At 46.5% G+C, this 27,993-nt stretch overlaps 1 protein-coding gene across 1 annotated transcript; it reads left to right on the top strand.

Moving 5' to 3' along the window:
• Nucleotides 1–8: 8 nt before the first annotated feature.
• Nucleotides 9–27,931, top strand: NDUFA10 (NADH:ubiquinone oxidoreductase subunit A10). Its single transcript, XM_041400243.1, has 10 exons — nt 9–155; nt 986–1,154; nt 1,568–1,783; nt 1,888–1,974; nt 2,930–3,051; nt 4,497–4,576; nt 8,171–8,225; nt 11,698–11,783; nt 17,329–17,437; nt 27,494–27,931. Exons 1-10 carry the CDS (start codon nt 54–56, stop codon nt 27,560–27,562), a joined length of 1,095 nt encoding a protein of 364 aa, XP_041256177.1. The 5' UTR covers nt 9–53; the 3' UTR covers nt 27,563–27,931.
• The last annotated feature ends 62 nt before the right edge of the window (nt 27,932–27,993 follow it).

Raw genomic sequence — 27,993 nt, 5'->3', positions numbered from 1 at the left:
GCGCCGCCTCTCCTGCCTGACGTCATCGCCGCGCGCCTCCGCCCGGCAGCGCCATGTCCTTGTGGGTGTCCCGGCTCGGCCGGGCCGCGGCCGCCCGGGGCCGGCGGGGCAGCTCCGGGCCGGGCTCCGCCGCGCTGGGCTCCGTCCTGCTGGGGGTGAGTGGAGGCGGCTGGGCAGGGCTGTGTCCGGAGCTCTGTCCTGCTGGGGGTGGGCGAGCAGAGACAGCCTGGGGCCGGAGATGCCTCTCGCTGAGGCTGGGCCGTTCCCTGGGAAGGGACGGTCCCGGCAGGGAGCTGGGAGAGGCGGCGAAATGCGAGGCAGAGTGGAGCGAATGCCGCAGAGGGCAAGGCGGCGACCTTCGCTTGCGGCTGTGGGCAGTGGTGCTGCGAGGAGAGAGATGTTAAATAGGAGCGAAGGCCTCGGTGTAAGAGCGGCCTTCGCTCCTATGTAACTGCTCGGAGCGAGGGTGTACAGGGTTTATCGGGATACCTGGGAGGCCCTGCCTTCAGCCCCATAGCCCAGGTGGGTCCCTCTTGCCACCTCTCAGAAATCGTGCAATAGTTAAGGCTGGAAGAGACATCCAGGGTTACCGAGTCCAAGCTTTTGCCCACTAAGCCATATTGAAATGAAGCTGTAAGTCTCCTAAGAGTGGATTTAGTGTTAGTACGTGCCCCAAAGCACAGAAAATACAAGCAGAAGTCTAATGTTGGGTGTCTCTTGGGAACTCTGGGTGTGTTGTATGTCTGGCCTTCAGACTGAAAATTCTTCAATGTTTTCTGTCTTCTCAGCCTTTAATTTCATAAACATCTTCCCAGCCTAACTACTGCTGCAGTTGCTAAGCTGAAATTACAGTGCTAAGGTTACTGAGTAAAAAAATCCTTGTATTAGATGCATAAGAGTGTGTCCTGTGTGTGTGTCTGAAGAAACAGCGTTTTTAGCTAAAAAATCCCTCCAAATCTGCTGATTTCCATGGGTTATTCTCCAGGCAAGAATCCACACCAGCCCTGAGCAGAGCCTGCAGTATGGGTGGCTGGCCTACATGCTGGGAGAAAGGACCAGCAAGAAGTTCACAGAGCACAGCAAAGTCTTCACAGTGGAGGGGAATCTGTCTTCTGGGAAGGGCAAGCTGGCCCAGCAGCTAGCAGACAAACTGGGTATGTCTCACTCTGGCTGCTTCCCTGAGAGCTGGCAGGGTTTAATCGTGGCTCTTGTGCGCAGGGCGCTCAGCAGAGCAGCAGTTCCTGACTTGGAGGGGCTGGGGAGGGTCTGTGGGTGCTGCTGGTGAGGTTTGGAACGGGGATCTGTTGCGAGTGAAGCTTCAGTTCTAACGGAGTCTGTGCTCCTGGAGGGCTTGGGTGTTCCACGTGGATGTGCTTGGAGCAGCTCAGCTCTGCCTGGGCAGGGGCAGAGCTCGGGGTTTGGGACCGTTGCCCTGTGCTGTGGTGGGCAGAGGAGCTGGGACTGTTTGGGAGCTGCTCCAGGAGCAGCTGTGTGTTCAGCAGCTCCGGAGGCGTTTGCTGCAGATGAACGCAGCTCATTCCTGCTGTGGGTTCCTTCTCTTTCTCAGGAATGAAGTACTTCCCTGAGGCAGACATCCACTACCAGGACAGGCTCTCAGGGGACGGGAAGCTGCTGCCTGAGAAGTTCAATGGCTTCTGCAGCCTGGAGAAGTTCTACACGGATCCCCAGTCCCCCGACGGGCACTCGTACCGCCTGCAGTCCTGGCTCTTCGGGAGCCGCGTCCTGCAGTACGCCGACGCCCTGGAGCACCTGCTCAGCACAGGTTGGGGGCTCGTGGAACGGTTTGGGCTGGAAGGGACCTTGCAGCTCCTTCTGTTCCAACCTGCAGCCTGTTCTGCATAACTTGCACCCTGATCTCCCTTGCAGGCCAAGGCGTGGTGCTGGAGCGCTCTCCCTACAGCGACTTTGTGTTCCTGGATGCCATGTTAAAGCAGGGATATGTGCACAAGAGATGTGAGTTCCTGCCAGCAAAGGGAAGATGTTTGGCCACAATCTCTCTCTCGGTTAACTTTACTTTAAAAAATAAACAAAACATTCCTGCTTGGAAGGAGGGATTCCTTCAAATGTTCAGTGTTCATATGTTGCTGAGTGGAGCCAGTCTGGTGTCAGTGGCTGTGAGAGGACAGAAGATAGAGGGCATGAGTTGAAATGCAAAACCTTTTCATTTGTAAGGAAAAACCCTTTTTCTGCTGTGAAGGGAGTCAAACCCTGGAGCAAATCACGTGGCATCTCCCCCCTGGAGATACTTAGAATGTTGTGGGTGGACTTCCCTGCAGAGTGGTTGAACTGGGTGATTGGGGGATGTTCCTCCCAACCTGGGTGATTTGGTTTGGGAGGAACATCCCCCAAATCATGGGCACTGAGCTCCTGAGCTGTTGCTGCCTGTTCTTAGTAAATCTGTTCTTTTGGCTGCTCCTGAGGTGGACATAACTCCTTTCTTGACTGCCTCCTGTTTTTGCTCTTGGTTTTAAGAGGTTTGTATTTGTCTTTTGCCACCTGCTGTAAGTTGCTGGATGGCTTTGAGAGCTGATTAAAATGACCTGTGTCTGCATTGCTGAGGCAGCAAAGCCCAGCAACCCACAATTTAATGCAAAATCCCCGTTTGGATTGTACTGAAATCCTTAGGGAACAAACATCTTGATTAGAGCTACTGCTGCTTATTGTGTGTAAATGGTGGAGGAAAAGCTGAGATTCCTGTAAACCTGAGTCAGGAATGAAGTCCCTCTCTGATACAACTGAGTTTAGATTCTTCGATCTCAGTGCATGGAACTCCTCTGGAGATAGTTTTTCTGTGCACTTCCTGAATTCTGGTTTGGGGAAAAGCATACCCTAAACTTGCTCTGTGAGCCCAAAAGAAGAGACTGCAAATACAGATGTGGGGAATGTGATTTATTTGTGTTTTACACAGGCCTTGATCACTACAAAGAGGTCAAGGAGATCAGCATTTCTGAGTTCCTGCCACCTCACTTGGTCATTTATGTAGATGTGCCTGTCCCAGAGGTGCAGAAGAGGATTCAAGACACGGGCAAGGTAATTTGATCTCTGATTATTGCCTAGCTATCTCTTATCTTTATTGTTACTTGTCTCTCACAATTGCTGCCTGCTAATGTCTGTTGTAATCACACCTTGTATGGGAGTTCTGTGGGGTTTGCTGCTGAATGCTGCCCCTGAGGAGCTGCTTGTCCTCTGAGGTGTGAGATCGGGGTGGTGGTGGTGACTCTGTGGGTATTCTCATATGCTTGATTTAAAAAAAGGTTAAAAAAAAGTCAAAAATCGACTTTTTGTGTGACTGCATCAATATGTTGTCATTTGTGGAATGAGAAATTGTTTGAAGAGCAGGTGAATTTCTATACCATGCTGTGTAACTCCCACTGCAGGAGCTGTGGGCAGGTGATGTGTTGCTTGCAATGCACTTAGAGATTATATATTTCTTATTCCTGAGTGCCAGGAGCCCAGCTGGGCTCCCTGGCTCCTGCTTCCCAGTTGACTGCTTCCTCACACCTGTGCTGGGGTTCATGTGTGAGTCACCTGGGATCAGCAGGTTCACTTAACTTCCTGAAACCCAGCAAATCACTGCTGGATGACTGCATTACTGAGCTAGTCTTGGCTCAGGGAAGCTGTAGGTTGCTTTTGGGGAATGACTAATCTAAGTAAGGTTTGTAATTTGGATTTTGTTTCCCCTCTTTCTTTGATACTGTTTGCAGATGTGTTATGAGGATTCAAAGATGTTTGTCTTGCCTTGTTGAAAGGCTATGGGAAATGCAATTTAACTCTGGAGAACCTGATAGATTAAAAGAAAGCTTTGATTTATTAGAAAAAAGTTCTCAGTTGAGGAGTTCTTAATGTATTGGAGGAGCCTGTGAGTTCTTAGCTCTTCTGAGCATGAAAATCAGTGGCAGTTTGGACACCTTTGGACAGAAATTGCTGATTTTTTGGGTCAGTGGCAGTGCTGAGCTCTGTAGGACTTGTTTGGGGAACACATGGTAGATCAGAGAAATTCCTGGTGTTTTGCAAATGTGGCATTGAAAGTACACTGTGTGGAAGGCAAGCTGGTTAACAGCAGGGGTGATATCCATAAAATTTTACAGGAGTTCAGAGTGGCTGTTTGCCCATGCACTTGTCTGAAACTGTGGAAATAGGTGCAATTTTGGCCTCCTTATGGAAAAGGCAGGGTCAGTCTTCTCCTGTTTTCTGGGTGGTTATTGCACCCCCTGGAATGTGTAGTTAGCAGGGATGAATCAGTCCTTGGGTAGCTGGGGGCTACTCTAGCTATTTCATGGCATGTAAGGAATTCCAAACACTCCAAATAATACTCTTAATTCTTTGAAACTTTCACTGATGTGCATGTGGGTCACTTGGATGTTTGACTGCTTAGCCCAGAGTGAGCCCTGGGCAGGTGGTGGAGCAGACCTTGGAGTTTCTGCTGGTGGGAAAAGATAGTTAATTTCACAGCTTTTCTGTTTGTTTCTTTGTAGCCATATGAGAAAAAGGTGTCTCCTTCCTATCTCCAGAGCATCGAGGATGCTTACAAGAAGACCTTCCTACCAGCAATCAGGTTAGAAAAGCAAAATGTTTTGCCTTTTAGGTCTTTGAGCAAAAATGTGTGCAAACCTCAGAATCTCTGCCAATATCAACAAATTGTGAAAAAATCCTCCTTGTGCTGCAGGGTACTGTACTGTGCCCTAGTGAAGGGGTGCTGCATTCACAGCATGAGACCTGTGTGAGTGTAGTCAGCTTGTGCCATCCCAGAAGCCTGATGCCAGTGCTGGAAGATGAAAATGGGTTCAGGAGTGGTGTGCAGAATGCCACAGCTATGGATGTGTGCTTTTGCACAACCTGAGGAGAGAGTGATGTGATGCAAGCTTTTCTCGGGCCTTTTTGGAAGGCTTTAGGGCTTTTCTCCCTCAAAAAGTCCTTTCAGTTGTCACAGAATCCCAGAATGGTTTGGGTTGGAGGGACCTTAAAGCTTCTCCAGTCCCACCCCTGGCATGGGCAGGTACACCTTCCACTATCCCAGGCTGCTCCAAGCTCTCTAGGACCTGGCCTTGTGTTAGAACCCAGGACATCCTCTGAGTGCCCTGGATGGCTCAAAATCCTGGCAGGAAGCCAAAGACATTTGGGATTTCGATCTTGACCCATGGAGCAAATTACCAGCCTTGTGTGGCGAACTACAAGTCACAAAAGTTTAAGTAGCATAACAGTAGTTGTCACAGGGTGAAAGGTGGAATTTTGAAGAATTTTACTATGGGGGTCTAGGGGACAAGATGGAGGAATTTGGGCATTGTCCTGTTCTTCTTCTTTCTTCTTCCTAGCCTCCATCTTCTGGGTGATATTAGCACATTTGGATTGGTTTAGAGTAGAAGTACGCAGTCTAACATAGATGATAGGTACTGGAAAATAACTGTAAATAAATTACACATAGTTTTAGTAATAAGAGTTAGCACTGCCTCAGGGCAGTGCAGTGTGCCTCAGACTGACCGGCTGAACAGACCTTGGCAGGCCACACAGAAAATGGTTTAGAGAAGAAATAATAAACAACCTTGAGAATTACAGCCGAAGACTTCTGGCTCCTTCTTCGACAGCTGGGTTGGGGAAAAGAGACTTTCAATACATCTCGGGGTCACCTTGACCAGAGGAGATCCCGAGAGCCTTGGACACTCCCAGGGGTCCAGGGGCAGCTACATTGGGTGCCAGGGCCTCAATGCCCTCACAGGGAACAATTCCTTCCCAATATCCCCTCTAACCCTGTCCTCTGGCAGTGGGAAGCCATTCCCTGTGTCCTGTCTATTGCTGGGCTCCCCTGGCTTCCTCAAGCTGGGAAGCAAAAACATGTGCCCTGTAAACCTGGGATGAAACAGAGCTTGCCAGCTCTTCCAGTTCTTATCCAAGAGCTCTAGGAAAATTAAAATTGTCCTAAAAATCTAAAAGCACAATTATGGTCCCTCATAATTCTGGAAGGGAAACTCTCAAAGGGTATCAGATGAATTAACTGTGTAAGTTCTGGTGTATGCAGGAGGCTGATATAAATCAGGGTAGATTCCCAGGTGTTTTGTACCTGCCTGTGTCCTCCTGGTGCTTGCTCTGTCTCCCCAGGTGGATCAGTGTGGTGGCTCTGCTGGCTACTGGAGTGAGTAACTCGATATTGAGCTTGTCACTCATGCAGGCAGGGGTTGTTGGTGTCACAGATGGTCAGTGGCCTCTCCGTGTGTCCCCACAGCCAGCACGTGGCTCTTGGAAGGGAATGGGAAGCCTTGGGAATGTCATCCCCCTGAGGGCAAGCTGCTGCTTGTTCTCTGGAGCACATCGAGCCCCACATGTGGTGTTCAGCGAGGCTGAATCCTGAATCCTGCTGTGATTTCACCTCCTCACCCTCTGTGTGTGCATGGTCAGTGCCCTGTCAGGCAAACCCCCTCTGCTGGGCATCCTGGCAGGGGATGGGCTCCCAGCAGCCTGTCACACTGCTCTGTGTCTCTGTGCCCTGCCTGTGGGAGTTGGGAGTTGTGAATCCAGCTCTGGCTGGGTAAATGCAGAAGCCACGGCTGCCTTAACTCTTTGTTTGCTGGCAGGGGTGCAGGGGGCTGTGTTCATGCTTAGTCTGCCTAGTTTGATTCCCTGACTCCTGGTGATGCCCAAAGTCTGGTCCAAACAGGATAAAAAGAGTTGTTATAGACTGCTGAGCAAACTCCTGCATGCTTTCCGTGTTGAAGTTTGTTTTCTTGTTCCTTGAAAAGCAGTTTGTTACTGGGCAGAACTAGTGTTACCTTGTGCTGTTTAACTGGAGCAGCCTGATGCTGCCTCAAGTGGTTTATAGTGGATTTTTGCTTTAAAATTGATGCTTTCTTTCTAGTTGACTTGTTATGAGTGTCTTTAATGTTTTTATTGGTAGTGAGATTTGTGAGCTGGGTGCTGTGGCAGGTACTGCCTGGTGATTTGGAGCAGTGTTTGGGTTCTGTTTGGTTTTTCTCTTTTCCTGGAGCAGAGCCTTAAGATTGGTAATGTTCTCTTTCATATCCAACACTGCTTCCACTGAGCAGCTGTTTTCTCTTAAGGAAAGCTCTGATAATCTGCAGAGTCACTGAGCAGCTGTTTTCTCTTAATGAAACCCTGATAATCTGCAGAGTCAAATCAAGAGATGGGATGAAGTGATTTGATTTGCGTCCTTAATGCAATTGCTGGTGTCAGGCTCTGCTGAAGGCTGACCTCTCCCTTGGGCTGATATTGAGGAGAATCTCTTATTCCAGGTGCCTGCCCCATTCCTGCCTCATCCAAGGCCAGGTCCTACAGGACTTGGAGCAACCTGGTGTGGTGGAAGGTGTCCCTGCCCATGGCAGGAGGTGGAACAGGATGAGCTTGAAGGTCCTGTCCCACCCAAACCATTCTGGGAATCTATGAATTTTTCTCCATGCTCCTAAACTTTGCTGTGTGATGTTTGATTTAATGTCCACACTGGGCAGCTATTCCAGGGCCTTCCAAGTTTTCCAGCTGGAAACAGCTAGTGCTGAATGTGGCTGAACACATGTAGTGTGAAAGGTTCATGTAGGAGCTCCTGTTGTGGTTCTGCTCTGCAAATGCCTTTTCTCTGAAGGCAGCTGGCTGATTAAAAAAACAATCTTCTAACCAGGAAACATTACCTTTTAAAAATGTTTTCACAGTTGCAGATCGTGCTGCCTGCATTTGTATTCATTCAGCTAGCTCAACCTGAGTAAATAGTGATAAATAAATGCATTCTTCTCTTGGGATGACTCGCAGCTAGACATGCACTTGGAAAAATGAAAATCTTCCACAGTTTTGGGTTAGACTGAAAATTTCACTTATTTTCAGGTAGATTGGGCAGTTGTAATAGGGGCAGGTATCCACATTAATTAAATGAAAACAAATTCACATGTGTGGTTTTAAATTTTTTTTCCCAACTGAAGTTAGTGTAGATATCCAGGCCATTTGCCCTTTAAAAGCAACTTCCCAGCAGCGAAGAAGCAGCTCACAGCTGTAACAGGAATTCTATTGCAATAGCGAGGAGCAATCTAAAAAATTGCAATGATTCTGGTTCAGTGTTTATGCCTTTTAACCTTATTTCTGTTCCTTTTGGAGTGGGGGGCAGAATGGGTTGAGCAGATTTATCAGGGAAGTTCAATTTCTGTGTTCTTTGCAGTGAGAGCAGTGAAGTTCTGCAGTACACAGCAACTGCAGCTGAGGATGTGGAGAAGGTAAGTTTTGCTTTTCTGGGAGTAAGTTTAAAAGATTTCCCTTAGTTCAGTGAACTTTCCACCTCATGGATGGTTATTAGCAGGGTAACAGAAGCCTTTTGCTTGACCATTATTAACTTTCCTCTCTAGCTGTTGTTCCTGAGGGAAAGAGCACCAAGGTTTTTGAGACTCTGGACAGGTTTTGGGCCCATTTCAGTTCTAGGGATAGATGTCTGTTAATAACATCCTGCATTTGGATTGTTATTCGAAATTTGCCAAGGAATCATCTCCACTGGGGAGGAGGGAGAGGACACTTGCCCATGGGCCTGTCTCCAAGGGCTTTTTGGGTCTTCATCCTAATGAGGTGAAATTTTAACCCTACTTGTACACAGCCCAAACTCCCTCTCCTCCTATGTTACATGCAGTGTGATCTTGGCAGAGAGTTGAGTAATATGTACGTATGTGTGGTAGCCTGTACCTCATTAAGCTTATTAGCATATTCAGAGCATGCATTTTAATATTTAACTGCCCCTAATGAGACTAAAATTACATTTTTGCCTGAGATGTCCCCAGCATTCTGGTTATATGACTCTGTGAAGCAGAAAACATTGGTGAGGACTTCCCTGGTCCTAAAATTAACACTCCATTTCCCCCCATAGGTGCACTGCTGCTTGTCTCTAGGCCTTTTGGTTCCCTTTATAAGGACAGGGTTGTGTGCCACATTCTGGGTCCTCTGCTGTTGTGGATGGGTTTTTGGGTGCTCTTGCACTTGATAATAAAGGTTATCATTAATAACCAGTAGGCCTGTTGGGACAGTGTGGGTTTATACCCCTAAGAAAGGGCTGGTGGCTTCAGTGTGACAGCAGATAATAAACAGAAATAATGCACAAAAAAAGCAGGCTAAAATGAACAAAAAAGCTGAGGTTGTGATGTGAGTATAGAGAATCTAGAGCAATTAATTTATTTTTTTTCTGGATAACAACATAGAAGCAAGGATAGGAGATGAGAGCTGTGGTGTTTCAAGATGGTACTTGGTGAATTAAAGGAAAGTTGGAAGGGGGGTTAAATGCCTGTTTTTTTTCCCTGTCCTTCTCTCTGGACACCTCTTCAAGTGGTCAGAATAAAGCAGGTTGTTTCCTTCTTAGATTTTTTTGTAGTAAACCCCATTGCTAGAGATTTGATTTTAATCCTTTAAATCAGGGTTTAAAGTCAGTCTAAAGCTCTTATTGTTCAAGGATCGACTCTCCTGAGCTCAGCAATCTTGTCATTGCTCTAAATAGGGTCATCAGGTGCACCAGTGGAGTCCTTGATTTGCTTGGACACATCTGGGAAGGATTATTGTTTGGAAGTATAATGCCACAGAATGATTAAGGTTGGAAAAGACCCCGTGAGATTATCCAGCCCATGATGTTGTCATTGTCATTGTTGGGTGTTGGTGGTAAATACTGATACTTGGAAGAGTTCAGTTGTTTTTTCCCCTTTTTTTTGTTCAGATTCAGTTTCCCTTTGGGATGACACAGAAGAAATTTGGAAATGAGGGTTGGCAGGAGGGCTTTGGCTTGTAAGGTGTTTACACAGGTGTATCCTCTTGACAGACAGGAGTGTTCATTAGCCCACTCCAATCTGTTTGCTTAGGGATTCGGGAATTGAATTTTTTATGGCCTTATAGTTTAATAACTTTTGGGTTGCTCAGAGCACACATACACAGCTTAGAAACGATTTTTTAAGTGTCCTAAAAAGGTCAGTTGGGGTTTCCTGTTGTAATTAACTTTGGTTGTGGTGGCTGAAAGGGTAATGAGCGCTGAAATAAGCTTCATTAGGATGTTTCACACTTGTTTAGCTTGAGGGTAAAACTGGGAATACAAAGTTAGCTGTATGTTTAATTTCTTTAAAGCCTTGGATATTTGCTGATAATTCCTGGGTGGATGCCAGGTCATTCCTTATAAATTAAGAAGTTGTTCTTCTGTCCTGGTTGGGAAACTGATGCCATTGTTAAGGAGCTGCTGGGAGAGAGATCTCCTGATGTGATGGTAACAGTGAGCAAAACTAATTTGAATACAGATTCCTTTTCCCCTGTAGCATATTGTGAGCCCATTGTGGCAACTCTGATCAGTGCTGTTACCAGGTTCAGAGAATTTCCATAGCTTTGCTGTGGAGTGGAGAAGGAATTGCTTTTGTTCAGCTTGTCAATTAAATAGTTCAAAGAAATAATGGCTGTTTGAACTAACTTAATTTACACCTCTCTTCCTCTTGTCTTGGAGTTATGTTGCAGCAGTTTGTGCCTCAGAAGTGTTTATTCACTCATGTCCAAATAATTATTTCTTACCGTGACAGTACTGGTAAGAGTAGATGTTTATAGTTGAAGCCACTTTGTAATAGCACTTGGTTATAATTTTTTTAAGTAGTAATAGCTGGGATTTAGTGTTTGCAGGAAATAATTACAGTGCATTTACCATAAAGAATTCAAGGATTTTTTGTTTATCATTCTGTCACTTCATTGCTGACATGTGCTCACCCATCAATGGGTTGACAATGTGCGATGAGGAATTTGGCCACGACCTCAGCTTTATCCTTTCCCCATGGAAAAGATCTCTGGAAAGGGATGTTTGGAGGTGTAACAATCCACTCCTTCCCAGGTTGCTCCAAGGTGCTGTCTCCATATCATCAGGCACCTGAAGTGCATCTTCCTGACACTAGGGCAGGTTTCCCTCAGCTCCAGGCAGTCAGGTGTGATAAGCAATTACCCCCTGGAGCAGCAAAGATCAGTTTTCTGGTGTAGCCAGGCTGTAAGTGAAGCTCAAACCAGGGATTGATAAGTTTGGGGATGCTGAAGGAATGATTTGCTGAGCTGGCATTGCTTATTTGAAGGGTTCTGAGCTGTGAGTGTTACTTTTCCTTTCAAGCATGGATGGGTCCTGGTGGCTGGTGAAATCCTGAGCCCTTGGGCTCATCGCTGCTCCTGCAGGCCTGAGTGTTCCAGCCTGAAGTGTGCCTTTGTTTCTGTGCTGTGAACCACACAGCACTGAGGCAGATGCCACGTGTGCTCCCCTGCCTGTCTCAGAGAATGTGTTACTGAGCTTCTCTGGGAATAAAACCGACCAAACCTTATTTTTGTAACAAGGAGTTTAAATTTAGACTTACCTCCATTTCTTCCTCATTTTCCCTCAGGGGTGAGGTTGTACCTTCTTGGCTTTTCAGCCCCAGTGGCAGGTTAAGGAAGAATGTCTTGGATCTAGTAAGAATTTGACAACAAGACACCTCTCAGCCAGTTGATTGCCTGCCATCCAAAGCTGAAAGCACAGGTGTTGGAGATCCCCCATGTGTGTGCCCAGTGCTCCTGGAAGGGCCACAGCCTCACAAGTAGAACTGGAAGATGATCATGTTATCTCTAGGCGCAGCTTTAGCAGTGAAGCCTTTCTCATTTGTTTAATAACCTGTTTTGGTTATTTAATTGATTTTTGGACCCTTAGTGAACTTTCTTTTCTGATTCCAGGTAATTGAAGACATCGAGTACCTGAAGTTTGACAAGGGGCCATGGGTGGAGCAGGATGATGTTTCTTTCCATCACTTGAGACTTTAGTAAGTGTGATGTCCTTCAGCCACTGAGCAATCAAATCCCAGGGAAAATGATCAAAGCCATGAGTTTTTAAAGGTGGGGTTGTGTTTTGTAATATTGGTGCTTGGCACTGGAATGTGGTGTAGCATTTTTGCTGATTGTTGAGACAAGAGATTCCAGACAAGTTTAAGAGTGTTTTTTGTCAAAGATGCTTGTCTGCCCAGTTGGAAGAGTTTCAGACACTGGAGAATAACTTGTTGGAATAGAATTTAATTTGGTTTAATAATTCTTTGCAAATGCATCATGTTTAATTTGTCAGTTTGTTTATATAAAATACAAAGATGTATATAAAGAATATAGCTGCACTTGTAAGGCTGTTAATACCAGAAATGAGACAGGCTCCCCATCTTGCTGCAACTTCATCTTCAAATTGAATGTGCAGGTGGAAATTTCAGTATAGTTATATTTTTAAAACAAAATGTAAGAGTTATATTATTTTCATTATTTCCTGGTCATCTCACAGGTTAATAGAAACACAGATTTTTAAACTGAGCATGTGCCCCTAAGTTTGTGTCTCTGTGACAGGCATTGGAGATGCAAGTTAAACTTTTTTTGCAAAGTTGTGATATTTCTTACATTTTACTTTTCTGTGCTGTTACTTTAATTACCTCCTAAAAATAGAGATAATGCTTCTATTGTATGGTTTCTCTATCAAGGAGTGAAGGTGGATTGCAGAAGAGCAGTTCTGGGTGGTCTGAGAGGAACAAGTCATGATTTGGGTGCATTTTATGTGTCAAAGATGAGGTTTCTTTGTGTAGTAGTTGGAGGATAACATCTGGTGACTTAGGCCCTGAAGAATTATCACGATCAGACTTCCTTTGAAAGAGGAAGTAAGTTCCTTGTTTTCCTGTAGCTCCACACTACTAGTGCAGGTATTAGGAAAGATTATTAATCGTGATGAGTAGGAGGGAGTTGAAGGAAACCTTACAGTTAGAGAAGTGTGTTAAGATACTGTATAAAAATTCTATTTCACAGTTTTAGAAGGGAATAAATTGCTTTAAGGACTCAATTTTTCATTGAACCTTGGAGGGGGGTGAGTCTCCTGCACAAGACTCTTGTCATTGTAGGTAATAAGAAATTATTTAGTCTTTTGGCAAGAACATGGGGTTGTTTGAAGATCTCAGAATGCAATAAGCTGCTTATTTAAACCACAGAATCATAAAATATCCTGCATGGAAGGAACCTACATTGAGCATTGAGCTCAGCTCCTGCAGTTTGCTTGTGAATCTTTTTTTTGTGCTGGGCTGTCAGAGCTTGGATAAAGGGGTGACAGCACATCCTGTGCCAATCCTGAGCTCATGCTTCACTCAGCTGAGTGAGGGAATCCTGGGCAATGTCTCAGGCAGCCTGGGAAGAACCTCTTTGTAAAAGTGTGTGTTTGGACATGATCTTCCCCCATGGTAACTCCAGAAAGGCAGGGAGCCTGCTGCAGGTTGGCCGTGTTGGAATTGCATGCTGGATTCAATGCCCAGCCCAGGTGTGAGTCCATGACCCCTAAAGTTGATGCTTTTCTCCCTTTTTCCAGTGCCCAAGGAGCTTGTGGTCCCCACAGCTGAGCAGGTGTCCCGTGCCTGTGTGAGTTGTTCCTTTGGAAAGCAGTTTTCCTGCAGGATCCTGGTGCCTGCTCGTGGGCACATGCTGCCCTCTCCTGGGTGTTCCTGGCAGGCTCCAACAGCTCTTTCAGGATCGTTTAGGTTGGAAAAGCCCTCTGAGATCATGGAGTTCACCATTCTCCCAGCACCACTGAGCCCACTGTGAGCCCATGTCCCCAGGTGCCACACCCACATGGCTCTGGAACACTTCCAAGGACAATGATTCCACCACTGCCTGTTCCAATGCCTGACCACCCTTCCAGTTAGGAAATTTCCCCTAATATCTAATCCAAGTTCTGCCCTGCTTGGTTTTCCATCTGCAGTTGCTTCCTCTGTTGACCTCCCGGCTCTTGGGGCTGTCAGCCCTGCTGTTCCCTTCCATGCTCAGCTTGTACCAGGAGGCCTGGGAAGGGTGAGGAGAGCTGTGTATTGCACACGTGTAGGGTGTAGTGCATGGAATCCCCAGCAGGACCTCTGAGTGATGAGCGCAGCTAATCAAACTGGTGAGCCCAGCCCGTGGGCAGTCGGTTGCATCACGATCTCCTGTACCTGACAGCAAGCAGGCCAGGGCTGGGAAAGAAGCTGAGATGAGACACAGCCGAGACTGCTGACCTCAACTGGCCAAAGGAATATTCCATACCATATGATGTCATAGTCAGCAGTAAAATTCCTAAGCAGAAGGCAGTTTTGGGAGGTGGTGATTCCTCAGACACTGGCTGGACATCAGGCTGCTGATGACCTTTGCATCACTTCTGGGCTTTTCTTGTTTCTCTTTCTCTGACTTATTAACTATCTTTAGCCTGTCAATTTCCTAAATTTTGCCTTATTCTCTGAGAGGGGGAAGTGAGTGAGCAACTCTGTGATGATGGTTTAGCTGATGACTGGGGTCACCCTAGCACAATCAACTGTAACAGAAAGCATTCTTTAAAGCAGTGTCCAAAGTAACGGTGTAGCTGTTTTTCTCCAATGAGTAAGGTTAAGGAGGAAATAAGGTTGTGGGATCTTGGTAAAAGGTTGAAAAGAGCTGCATTTGTGGCTTGGAAGCTGGAGGTGTCTTCAGAGGATGTTCTTCACATCTTCCCTTCCTCTCCAGCTGCCAAGTCCAACAGAAACCATTCTGGCTTTTTAAATGTCTCAGGGAGCTCCTCTGCTGCCACTGCAGTGTCTCAGGCATGTTTGTATCTGGGCCCTTCCCAGTGACACTTGTCTGTCTACACGTATTGCACAATAAATGCATTTGGGAGGAGGAGCTGCAGGCTGTGTGGCCTTGCCTGTGTTATTTATCAGCTCCTGGGGGGAACTTGCTGCCCTTGTTGCCTCAGACAACTGCACAGCTAAATCTGGTCTGTCCCTGCAGCTCCTTCAGAACCTGGCAGTGAGGGACAGAGAGCCTGCAGCTCTGCTCCCAGTGTGGCTTTGCCTAGCAAAGGGAAGAAGTGTCCCTGATTAAATGTCTGATTGCAAACAGCAGGACTAGAGGGGCTGGCAAGAGATGTCTTGGACCTGGCTTTGAAACTTCTGTCATGGAGGCTCCAAAAATCTCATTAACTATTAATTGTGAAACTTCTGGCACTGGAAGCTATTTTCTCTAGCACTTTGGTCATAGAATCCCAGAATGGTTTGGGTTGAAAGGGACCTTAAAGCCCATCTCATCCCTCCCCTTGCCATGGGCAGGGACACCTTCCACTATCCCAGGCTGCGCCAAGCCCTGTCCACTCCATCTTTTTGCTGCAGTTGAAACACTTCTTTTGTGATTTCTTCTTTGCAGTGGCTTTTGTAGGTTTGAAGAGCTGTTGTTACACCTTCACCCCTTTTCTTGCAGACCTGCTTTTTTTTTGAATTTTTTTTTTGTTCTTGGTGTTGATGTTGAGTGTTTGCTCACCAGAGGAGTGGCTGTGCCTCACCTTGGCCATGCCATATCTGTTCTGCCTGGCTAAATGAGGGAATTGGAGTCTCTTTGATAGAAGGAGGGATATTAATTTCCTCTGTCAACATAGAACTTTGTGGAATGGTTTTGTGGTGTTGGCTTTTAGGCCAGTGAATGCTTTTAGGTCTCTCTTGTCACTTGAGTTTTTGTGCCTATGCCAACATCACGTGTTAAGAAATCACAGCCCAGGCTATGCAAACTCAGATGTTTTTTGTTGGGTTGCCTGGTTTTATTTTATTTTTTTCTAACCAGTTTCCTTCCCTTACCCCACCTTGCACCTTTGGCAAGGTGCTGCATGCTGAGAGCTCCTTCAGGAAAGTCTGGTAAAGGGTCAGAAAAGAGCAAATAGTGATGATTTTCTGCTGGGGGAGAGAAGGAAAACAAAAGAAACATAAAAGGTGTCTGTAGATGCTTCCTGCTGAGCAGGGAATTAGTCCTGGCAAGTGGCTGTGGTTTTTGTGGTTAGACGTTGTTGTGGCAGGTGTCTGTGTGTGCTTCTGCTTGGTATTCCAAACTATTTCTGAAGATGCAGAGAACATGGAGAAGCCATCAGTAGCTTTCATTATTTTCTTGTGCAAAGAAGTTTTGGGAACAGCAAGTTTGTCATTTGGCCCTTAACTAAAATTAATTGTGCCTGGGAATTTTCCTTTCCAATTGGCCACTTGGCTGAGATTCAGGAAGGAGTGAATTCACTGCAGAGGGGGTGACTACAAAACCTTATTTCTGTGTGTGATGTTATGCTTTACATATGCCTGGATCCCTTTTGTGCCTTCCAGCACATGAAATACACATTTAATGCTGTTGGAGTTAAATATTGTTGTAGTTTATAGGAAGCATCTTTGGTGTTGATCCTGATCTTGGAAAAGGGCATTTATCCTCACCTTCTCCCATCTGAACTTTGACTGGATTATTGTATTTCCTTACAAACCTGTCTGTAGTGGGATAATTTACAGAGTAAATATCAGGGTACGTTAGCAAACCAGATCACTTTTTGGAACGCTTCACTGCTGGGATGAAAGGTCACAAAATTTATGATTTGGGGGTAAAAATAATTGCTTGGAGATGATGAACTTTGCTTTGCTCAGGGCATGTGCTTGATGTGCACGTCAGTATTTGCTAAGAAATGTAATTCGCTGAAAACATCCCAATTTGCAGAGTTTCTGATGTTGGATTTAGGGTTTGGTCAGTGCTGACTGGAAAGGGATGTGTTTTTGCCAGGCACGTGCAGGTGGCACTGTCGGCCTGTGGATAAGCACAGGCAGCAGGAGGTTTTCTAGCAGTTTCTCAGGCATTTTAAATTTGGGATATCTGAAGTGCTGGTGCTGTGTGCAGAGTGGTGGATCCTGAGATCCATCACTGCAGCTGCTGCAGCTTCCTCCAGGTATTCCAAGGCAGGATGCTGGAGGCACTGCCTCCTTCCAGACCCTCTCACTGTCTCAGTACTGGTCCATTTAGGATGGGAATTTAGCAAGGTAGTGTATGACATTGAATAAAACCACTGGTTTTTACACTGCTTTTATAGAAAGCAAAAAAGCCAGAGGGGATTCATGGAGAAAGGTCCCAGGAATGATGGAGTGTCTCCAAGGAGGATGAACCTGGGAGGGGAAATGGAGAAGCAGGAATTTAGAGCAGGAGCAAACTGGAGGCAAGGATGAGAGGCAATACATCATAGATTTGTAAGGAGAAGGATAAATGTTTGGAAGACAGCCGAAATCTTTGGAAGCTTTACCTTACAGAAAAGTAGCTCTTTAATTATAGAATGATGATAATGAATCCTGGAATGGTTTGGATTGGCAGGGTCCTTAAAGTCCTGGCAGTCCACTTCCTGCCATGGGCAGGGACACCTTCCACTGGATCAGGTTGCTCCATCCAGCTCCATCCAGCTTGGCTTGGAATATTTCCAGTGATGGGGCAACCACAGCTTCTCTAGATATGATGCTTGGCTGTTGCTGAGGCAGGGAGTGAACTGAGTGCTCCTTTTCCCCTCAGTGTCCAGGACAAGGCTGGAGTGCTGGATTCCGTGTCCATCCCGCGCTTCATCCCTGAGATCACCATTGGCGGCTCTGAGTACGACAAGATCTATTACGAGTACCGGGCGGTGAGTGCTGCTGGGGACACCTGGGGACACAGCCAGGGGACATGGCCAGGGGCCTTCTCCCTTCTGGGGACACAGCCAGGGGACATGGCCAGGGGCCTTCTCCCTTCTGGGGACACAGCCAGGGGACATGGCCAGGGGACCTTCTCTCTCCTGGGGACATGGCCAGGGGGCTCCTTGCTGCTGGGGACACCCTGCCCGCCACCCTCCCACCAATTGCTACTGGGAACTTTTGCCTTTTGCCCAAATCCCCACCTTTTTTGAAGTCTAGCTTCCCCCCAAGAGGAATAAGGAAGCAAATGGTTTGTTTCATAAGCTGATTTGTTTTTTGGGGGTGGTTTTTTTTTCATCTTTAGATGTGGACTGAAGGATAAATGGTTTTCATTTGTTTCTGTTTCTTGTGTCCTGATGAGTCTGTGACCTCTGAAATCTTAGAGTTCCTTAACTCAAACAAGAAAATTGGAAACCCATGGTGACTCCTTATCGAATGCTGAGAGAGGGAGTGTTTTTTTAGAGGAGGAATGAATGCTGCCTCGCTTCCCCAAAGTGCTGTCGCTTTAAATAGAGTGTTTCTGCACGTGGGCACACATCCAAAGCCTGTTGTGCCCAGTGCTCTCATACACCTCATGCAGGCTCCCACACAAGGTTTTAATTAGCTCCTGCCTTGCTGCTTCTGGAGACAGCAGCTTCCAATCCCCCCGTAGCTCTGCCCTCGTGCTGCTCAGTGGTTCCCTGGCATGGGGTCCTCTCCCCCCACATGGGGCTTGCCTAAGGCCCAGGTATTGGAAAATCTCCTTGGAGAAGTTGTGGAACTGATGATAATTAATATTGAATGGCCAAAGCTACAGGTGAGCCTCTGTTTTCCAGTTGGGTTGAAATCTTCTCTGCCACCACGTCGTACTATTTTCCAGGCAATGCTGAAGACAAAGAGAGGAATATACGATATAAATTGTTAGAAGCCATGATTTGCATAATCCAAACCCTGTAATTTTTCTTTTCCTGGTAGTATACAGTCTCTTACTGAGATTAAAATGTAAGCTACAGATTTATGGACTTGTTTGGAAATTGATCTATTGATGTTTTCTTTTAGAATAGACACACTATTCCAATAATTTGTTCCTCCTCGACTGGCTGTGTTGTGAAGAGGCTCCTGGGTTCATACTGTTCTGCCTCATTTGGGATGTGATCTTTCTAGCTTGTAAAAGGGGCTGAAGCTAAAGGTTAAAGCAGCAGAAAGCATCTGAGGTTATCTAATGGATTTGAAAACTCCCTAGTCCAGCTGAGAAATTGCTCTCAGAATTTCCTCCTCCTTGTTGTCACATTCTTAAATCCAAAACTGGAAGCTCGGGCTCGGGATTTTTGGACCCCTTCCCTCCAAGAGCTGCTTGTGCTGTGCAGCACAGATTTGAGCAGGATCTGCTGCATGACTCGTCTCTAGCACACAGCATCCATCTGCACTTCCTGTGCTTTTCTTCCCTGAGATGAGAGGGCTCTTTCTGGGCTGAGATGTCCCTTTGCAGTAGAGCTGGGAATTACTGAGGCTGCCTGACACACAGCTAGATGTGACCTCGGTGCTGTGTGCTGAGAGCCTGGGGTGAGACTTCTGAAAGCCTTTTTTCCTCTGGCTGTACAGCAGCACATGCCTCTTTGTGCTGGCAGGAAACTGAGAATGTCCTGGCTCATCCAGTAACTGGCTGCCAGGAGAAATTTTGACTTGCCTTGCAGATGTAGCAAAGGGATGCTTAGGAGTGGGAATATGGGTACCTGGGAAGGAAAGCTGTGCTCTCGGATTGCTCTGCTCAATGCCAGTTAGTTGACAGCTGAAGCTCAGCAAAAAAAACCATTGCCAAAATATAATCTCCCTTCTGCAGCCTTGTTTGTAGGCCCTGATTCAGGAAAGTGCTGTGGAAAGTGATAACGTCCTTTGGAATCAGGAGGAGTTGCTTGTTTCAGGAAGTATTCTGTTAAATTTAGGCTACATTAATACTCATTTTCTCTCTTCTAACTGCTTTGATACTTGTAATCCTTCAGTAGTGTGGAGGGTGCACAGGGATGGTGCACAATGCAAAAGATGCTGAGATTTCCTGTTTTCCATCAGCTACTGGAAGGGAAAGCACAAAGCCAGCCCCACCTGCTGTTTTATGTTCTGAGGATTGCATTCTTTGTGCTGAAACTTTGAAGATCTGGTGGTTTTACCTTCCAACTTTGTTTAGCAAATGATGGGCTGAATTTTTTTCTCAGGCAAGGCTCCTGTGCGGAGGTGATGGAGCAAGAGGCCAACCAGCACAGGCCCAGAGAGCAGATGAGCTTCCAGACATCCAGATTTGGGCTGGGAGGTTGTTGGGTCTGTAAAGAAGGAATCACAGCCCCTGGCTTGCCCATGGCTGTGACACAGGGATGGTCACAGCTGTTCTGCCACTTCGGCATTTGAAGGTAAAGGGTTTAGGCTCACTTGGAAGTAAAATTTTAGGCTGACTTGTAAGTAAAGGCTTAATTATGGGATAATTACAGAAGTTTAACTTTTCCTTGTGGGAAATGCTTGCTTTTAAAGTTGGTGTAATGATGTTTACCACATAAATACAATGATTTGCATAGGGGATTTTTTCCCCCTGTAACTACTCATAAATCCTTGATCTCTCCAATAGGCAGCAAACTGCTGTGCTTTTCACAGCTCCATGCACACAATTCATGCTGCCTAATAATGGTGGTTTTCAGGGAGTTATAAGTTCCAGGTAGAAGCTGGGTTTTGTTCAAAATATTCATTAGAAGCAACCAAGAAGGAGGAGAAAGGAACGCTCTTCAGAGTTCAAGATTTTAGTGTGTGTGCTTTTCTATAAAATAATGAGATGGCCACATACAGTTCTGAATACTCGAAACACACTTTTTTAATGTATATCCTCTAAATTTCTTCTGTAAGGGCTCTTTTCATGTGTGAGGAGGTGGCTTTCTGCAGCCTTCTTATACCATGAAGTCCTCTGGCAGGGTCCAGCAGCTCTGCTCAGGCATTCAGAAACTTCTAAAGACGCTCTTCTGGCAAGGGAAAAGCAACCTTTCAGTCAGGTTCTGTAGATCAGAGATAAGCACGTTCATTCTTCAGGGAAGCAACATTATTTTAGGAACTGTCAGACTAGTAAAGGCTTGACTACCCCTTTTTTTCCCCCCTTAACAACTGCTGTATCTCTCTGCCTTTCTTCCAAGTGCACACAATCCCCAGGGATAATGCTCCAAACTCAGTGTGCACCCTGTGAAGCTGGAGAGCTGGAGCACTTAGGCAGATGTGTTTGCAGTGAAGATGAAAACAAATGGCTCTGTTTAATGGAATCAGTCTACTTAAATAATGTGCTGGTGTACTTCACACTCCTGCTGCATCTCCTGGAGTGGGGAAAAACGGCATCTTTGACGTGCGTGTGCTTTTCTGTGTACACAAAAGTGCAGCTGTTTGCTGGAATTTGGAGAATCAAAGAATCACAGAATGCTTTGAGTTGAAAGGGACCTTAAAACTCATCCCATTCCCACCCCCTGCCCTGAGCAGGGACACCTTCCACTATTCCAGGTTGCTCCAAACCCTGTCCAGCCTGGCCTTGGACACTTTCAGGGATCCAGGGGCAGCCACAGCTTCTCTGGGCAACCTGTGCCAGGGCCTCAGCACCCTCACAGGGGAGGATTTCTTCCCAATATCCCATCTAACCCTGGCCTCTGGCAGTGTGAGACAATTCCTCCTTGTCCTGTGCCATGGAAAGCTAAGACAAGGCTCTCATTTTAGTTCCCTCCCTGTTTTCTTTGGTGGAAGACTGCTTTTGGAATATAGGGATGCTGAGCATGAGGCAAGGAAAGCTTGAGCAGATCCAAGTCCTGGCTACTGCTGTGAGGTGCAATCCAGCTCCTTGCACAGCAGCTGCACAGCTCAGTTGCCTTGCCAAACTTAATCTTTGTGCCCCGCTCCTCATCCTCCTCCCTCCTGCCCCGGGGCTTGGGAGTGTGTGGCTGGCAGGGTCCTGCAGTCCTGTGTAGCAGCAAGCAGAGAAGAGGGAACAGGATGGAGGGGAAGGGAATCCCACACTCTTTTCCTGGGCTTTTCATCACTCTTTTCCATAAGGATGTAGCCTTAGGAGGGAAAATCCTCCAATGTCTGCCATGCCTCCAGGTTGGAGGTGGTTGCAGGGCAGTAGCTGTGAGTGGTGGAAGGTGAGCCTGCAGCGTGAGTCAGCTCTGTCCCACAACCCAACACTGAGAGTGCTGGAAGAGCTTGTGTTTGCAATGGGAAATCCCAGCCAGCCCCAAAGGGCCGGCTCTCCAGGTTTGAGGGGCCCAGGAGCTGCTCTGGCCCTTCTTGGCAGCTGTGGGACTGAAGGTGGCTGCTGGCAAGCACAGGATTAGCAGGGCCCTTAGCTCCCCATCTCTGCTGAGAGTGCAGGGACCTCTTCACAGAAAATTCTCCTGAAAGAGCTACAAAAGGAATACTTCAGCTTTCAGAAAGCCAGAGTCTGGATCAACAGCAGGATCAACTCTTGCCTTTGCAGGAGCAGGGAGCTTAGGATATCTTTCCTTCTCCATGTTTGCGATTGTTGCCATAGCTGCTGCCTTTGATAGAACCTTCTGTTCTCTTCTGCCATTTCTTCTTGGCTTGATGAAGCTTTCATTCTTTTTAGGATCAAGATCTCCTTTCCTAATTCTGTTTTTAAAGGAGGTGTCTGACAGCTGTAATGCCCAGCCTTATCTGCTCTTGAATCCAGGAAGGAATGAAAACAGACGCACAATAAATTAGAAGAGACTTCATTTAATGGGGTTTTTTTTTTCTGTTTTTATCTCTGCAAAAGTATTTTTAGCCCTTTCTAAAGTAACAAGATATTGCCTAGCTAGATATCAGTAAGACCAACAGAACCTGAGGGATAACAAAAACCTGGGAATGACAGAGCTGTTGCTCAAGGATACCTGAATCTGCTCCTCTTCCCACCTTCCCACTTCTCTGCTCTCACCAATCCTGTCCATATGGGGAGAGTGTGAGAGCATACCCTCTTTAGGAACAGGCAGCTTTTCCACCCTGCTTGGCCTGAAAAGTATCATGGACAGTTAGCAGGGATATCCCAGGAACAGTAGGGAAGGAGCCTGACCTTGTAAATGTCTCAAATCTTGGGTTTGGTGGTTGTGTCTGTTTTATTTTAGGTGATGGCCCTGCTGGTCCCAGGCACTGGGTGCTTCTGTGAATCAAAAAGACAGTCAAATCTCACTGGCATTAAAGTAATCCATTTTCATCTTGATAGTCTGTCCCTGTGAAAGGAAACACCTCTTTATGTGGGAGCACATCCCCCTTTCCCAAACTCCTCTTAATCCCATACCTGTGGAGGGATGTGATCCCCAGGGTACATATCTGTTAAATTAAAATTAATTGGAATATAATTTAATAGAGGGGTAGCATCTCCATGGATCTTACACTGTGAAGTAGAGCCAGTTTGAGGTGTTTAACTTGGCTGTGTGGCTTGGATTAGTTCCTTGCTTTTTCTTGCACTCTCTAGTGGGTAACTGATCCTCTTATGGGCACTTCTCTTTCCAAAGGATTTTTATTGTCTGATTTTTTTTAGTGAATGAGTGAAGGGCAGGACAGCAGCCATTGAACAGTTCCAGCAAACTGGAATTGTTTTAGCCTCAATTCAGCAAAACTTTTGGGTGCTCTTGTTTTGGGCTGTGATGGATGTTAACAGCATTGAGGGTTTTGAGTAAGGGATGGCAGGAGTGAGGCAGTACCAAACATCTGTGCCAAGCCATGCACACCTCAGATGTGTGTTTGGAGGGGAAATGGTTCCCCTTCCTTGCTTTGACTGGTGCTCTGGAGCACAGGATCACTGGTGTTGGAGAAGATCATTGAGTCCAGCTCAAACCCAGCAGTGCCAAGGCCACCACCAGCCCATGTCCCCAGATGCCACATCTGCATGGCTTTTAAATTCCTCTGGGGATGGGGATCTTGGGCAGCTGTGCCAAGGGTGATAGCCCTTTCCATGAAGAGTTTTTTCCCTAATACCCAATTTCAAGGTCCCCTGATGCATTTTGAGGCTGTTCCCTCTTGTCACTTGGGAGGAGAGACTTGACCCTACCTGGCTGCAGCCTCCTTTTGTGTAGCTGTGAGAGGAACCACAGGAGGAATAATAAGGAGTGGTGAGGAACCAAACCCTCCCAGAATCCAGCCAATATCTGCAGCTCCATGTTCCTAGATTCTCTCTGATTTTAGCTGTGTGCCTACAAAACTGTCAACCATTTGGAAGTGAGGATTTCTCCTGCAGTCATCTGCTCCCAGCAGTGATGGAAGGAGCTGTTACTGTGCCTGTTCTCAACAGCCTCGGGGTATTGATGAATGAGCCCGAGCTCCCAGAGCAATGACTTTGCTTTTAAGTGCTCTTTGATCAGTGCTGCTCCAAGCAGGCTATTTATAGAGCTCCTGGAGCTGCAGAGCCCAGCCATCAGCAGGAATAGAAGGCAATAATGGTAATTCTGTTTGTTCCCCAAAGGCTGGAAAACAAGGCAGGCTCCTCCTCAACAACCTTTCCAGGTGGTTAGAGCTCTCCAGAGCTCTAGCTGCACGTGCCTGGTGTGGAATGATCTGGAGCAAGCAGCTGGCTGGAGCTGCTTGTTGCTCTTCCACAGCCTCTGCTACTTTATAGGGCTTTTCATCATGTTTATAGTTTTGACAGGCACTTCTCTGGCAGGTTCTTAATTTAACTGATGAGACGGTCTTGTTTTCATCTCTTTTCCTGCTGCTCTTTTAAAATTGAGCAGTTTGATGCCTTTGAGCTGGCTCTACCTTTGGGTTCAGCTCATTTCAGGAGTTTTGTGCTCTGTGTGGTGGATTTTATCCCATCCCTCTGGAAATAATCCTCGTTGCCAACTTTTGGGCACTGTGGAGTGTAATGCAGCAGGCCAAGTCTTCATTCTCACTCCGTTTCTATGGAGTGGAAAAATCTGTTCCTTGGTGACCTCTCAGCCTTGCCTCCTGCTGCAGAGATGTGGGGGAGCTCTTGGGGCTGCCTGGTGGGACCTCTGTGATCATCAAATTGTGGAATGAGTTGGGTTGGAAGGGACCTTAAATCTCATCTCAGCCCCCCTGCCATGGGCAGGGACACCTTCCACCACCATCCCAGGGTGCTCCAACCTGGCCTGGGGCACTTCCAGGGAACTTGTACTGCAAGAGTGTCGGGGTCTGCTGTTATGTGTGTCTGCCCTGACATGGGGAAAGGTGGTTCTGGGCGGCCGCGATTGCGAAGGATGAGCCTGGTCTCTCAGATTTTCGGTCTTCAGTTCTGTTTATTATCTCTTATCTACAAAGTTTTCTCTTTGCCCAGCCGAGGTCCGCTCAGCAGGACAGTCGAGTGCACTCTCCCCCGCCCACAGGGCGGTTGTGTCTTTTATAGTAAAAATTACGTGTGACATATTTACCTTTATTTCCCAATACTATTCATCCTTATAGACAAGTGCACTTTCACTACGAACCAATCTCCAAGTGCCAACATCACCACACAAAATGGAAGACATGAAGAAGAAAGAAGAACACAGGACCATGCCCTGAATCCTCCATCTTGCCTTCATGACCCCCCTGTACATATTTTTCTAAAATTTATATTTCCCTCCATAAAGGTATCATTCACACCCAAGAAGTTCTCATTTCCTCCGTCACAGGTTCTTCTCCTTTTGATGGATCGAAATCCAACCACCAAACCCTTCTGGCATCATTCCAGAGTTTCTGAGCCCCCCAGGGGCTCCCGTAGTGTCTCTGCACATCCACAGTGATGTGCTGAGATCCCACACAAGAGAAGGTGAATATTCAGTCTTTCTCTGTTGTCTCAGCTGCTGGCAAGTCCCATAGAGCTTTTTCCTATCTCCTTTCCATCATCTCTTGCAGCCAGGCTGCCCAGCCTAGACAAACCCAGCAGCCTCAGGGCTGCTCCCTGATTTCCATCCCTGCCCTTGTGCTGGTCAAGAGCCAGCCTGGGAATTTCAGCTGGGTGCACTTTGGAGCACCAGCCTAACCAGAACCAGCACATCTTACCCTTTGCCCTGCATCCCCACATCTTCCCTGGTGCTCCTACCACTCCTCCCTGCAGAATCCTACCCTGTTCCAATGTGCAGCTCCTTTAGTGCAGTCACAGCTGGAAAATGTGGGATTTGAAGAGCAGAGTTTGGCAAAGTGGCCTGTGTCACTTGTGCACAGAGCATCAATTCCCATCCTCCTGCTTCCTAGGTAATATGGGAGTTGTTTACTCTGCTTCCTTCTTCCCCTTTTTTCTTTTTTTTTTTTTTTTTTGGCTATTTTGAAAGCTTAGCTGTAACAAATCCCCAAACTCCCCTGCCTTTGCCGAGGCCCACTGTGAATGATGGAGTTATGGATGAATACTTATAACACTTGCTTTGATGTCTTGCATGTCTTTAACCAAAGGCACACAGGGAATTTGTTTTGGACAATGAATTTGAATTCTGTTGGGGTTGATTTGTAGCTTTTTAAAGAGGGCAGATGGACCCAGAAACAAAACTGTAAACTGCTGTATTTTCCCAGATATCTCCTGTTGCTTTAATAATCTACTTATCTGGGAATCTCTTCAAGTATCAAAGGGCCAATTATGTGCTGCCTGGAGAGGACCAGGGAGAGCTGTTTTTGTGTCACAGGCTAGTCACAGGAGGTCTCATGTCCTCCCTGGCTCACTGCTGGAAATCTGTGGGGCAGAGGTAGTAATCATTTATTTTCATCTCCCATCTCCTCTTTGCTCAGTGGGGGGAATTCTCAACAGGACTGTGTGGTTTCTGCTAATGTTTAGACAAGACATTAAATGAAAAACCTCAGAAAAACTGATTGCAAATGGTTTGTGACAAGGCAGGGTGGGAAGTGTCTCGTGAAGGAGGTCAGGTCTTCTGTCAGCTTGATTTTTAGGGAAAGAAGTGTCTTGTTTTTTGACATCCAAGTGAATATAAACACGGTTCCCCTTCCTCAAAACAACAGGCTTTATCTTTTATTAAATAGTTCATTTTTGTGGCCTGAGTAGAGATTTTATCAAGACTGCATCTTGCTTCTCTCTGCAGGGGCAGCTCTCCCCGACAGGATCCACTTACATGTTTTTTTGGAAAGGAAGAATCCTCAGGACAAGTCTGGGGTCTTGTGTGAAACCAGTGTTTGTTTGGAGACAGAGCAGATGATCTGTGCTTAATTATTTGGAGAGGCTGCCAGCACATAGCTTATTTTTAAAGGAAGAGTTTTATTACAGCATCTTTGCTGCCTTCAGCCTTTCTCACCAAACTCATTGGCTTTTTTTTCTGGTGCTTTGCTTCTCTGGTCCAGTACTGGAGCTCAGAGGTGTTCTGTTCCATTTCTTTTTGGTTCCTGGAGGTAGGAATGGATGTTCTGGAGATGGATTTTGCTTTCGGAACCAGGACCTCACCATCTCTGGCATTCCAGGTCGTGGTCAGTACCTTCCAAAGGGCGCTGCTTCAGCGCTGAGACTCCCAGGCTGCTGCTTAGGTCCCAGGGTCCTTGCAATTTGGGTAAAGGCTTCAAAAATCTTTGGGTTTTCCATCAAAAAGTGGTTCCTGACTTTGCTGATGAAGACAGGCAGATATTGTTTTTGCTTTAATGAAGATAAGTTCAGCTCTTGAAGGCTAAATCTGCAGTTTCATTTGAGCAGTTTAATTTAATGTGGTAATTAACTCAGTATCTCATGCATGAAGTATTTCATGTATTTTATAAGGTATGTGCCTATTTTGGAATGATAGTCAGTTCCTCTCCTCCATGATACAGTTAGGGGAGCCATCTTACTCAGGCTGGGAGGAGCTGGATGAATCCAGGTGGAATGTGGTGCTGAGATCATTGGCCTCATTTTCATACATAAATTATGGTTTTGTATGGTGGTTTTTGCAGTCCCTCCTTCAGCTGCACAACTCGGTCTTTTCCAAGAGCCTGATTTTCCTGTAAGTTTTATCATTGCAATGTAAAAAGAGTATTTCATGTTCTGTAGATTCCACGAGGCACTTCAGAACTTTGAGGGGAGTGACCAGAGTTCTGACTGAGCTTTCTGCTTTCTTTAGCTCCCTGGGCGCAAGTACAAGGCAGGCTACAACGCTGACGTTGGGGACAAGTGGATCTGGCTGAAATGAAATCCCTTCCTGCTGGAGCCCTGGCCAGGATGGACCACAGCACCTGAGGGAAGAGGAGCCACATTCAGTGCACCTGCTCCACATCACTTGTGTAGCACCAAGGAAACCCTGCTTAAATCATTTCCCATCCCCAGCAGGCGGGAGTAGACTCCCAGATGGAAAACCGCTTTATTCTGGTTTGTTTTTCCTTGAGGAACTCGGGGATGTTGGATAGTCAGTGTGGGATAGCCAAGTGAGCTGGGGCAGGCTCAACATCAGAGCTGAATTTTCTCTTCCTCAAGACTGTGGCACATTATTATCCAGGATTAGTGGTGTTCTGCTGATTCAAGAGAAATTAAACCTGTACCCTCCTGGCTCTCACAAAGTTAATTTCTTGTTCTGTCGTGCGTGGTGTTCTATGAGGTTCATTAGAAGCAGCAACGTGTTCTGAA

Source organism: Onychostruthus taczanowskii, unplaced genomic scaffold (assembly GCF_017590055.1).
Source record: "Onychostruthus taczanowskii isolate IOZ18803 unplaced genomic scaffold, ASM1759005v1 scaffold176, whole genome shotgun sequence".
Lineage (NCBI taxonomy): Eukaryota > Metazoa > Chordata > Aves > Passeriformes > Passeridae > Onychostruthus > Onychostruthus taczanowskii.
This window is presented reverse-complemented; position numbering and strand designations above follow the sequence as displayed.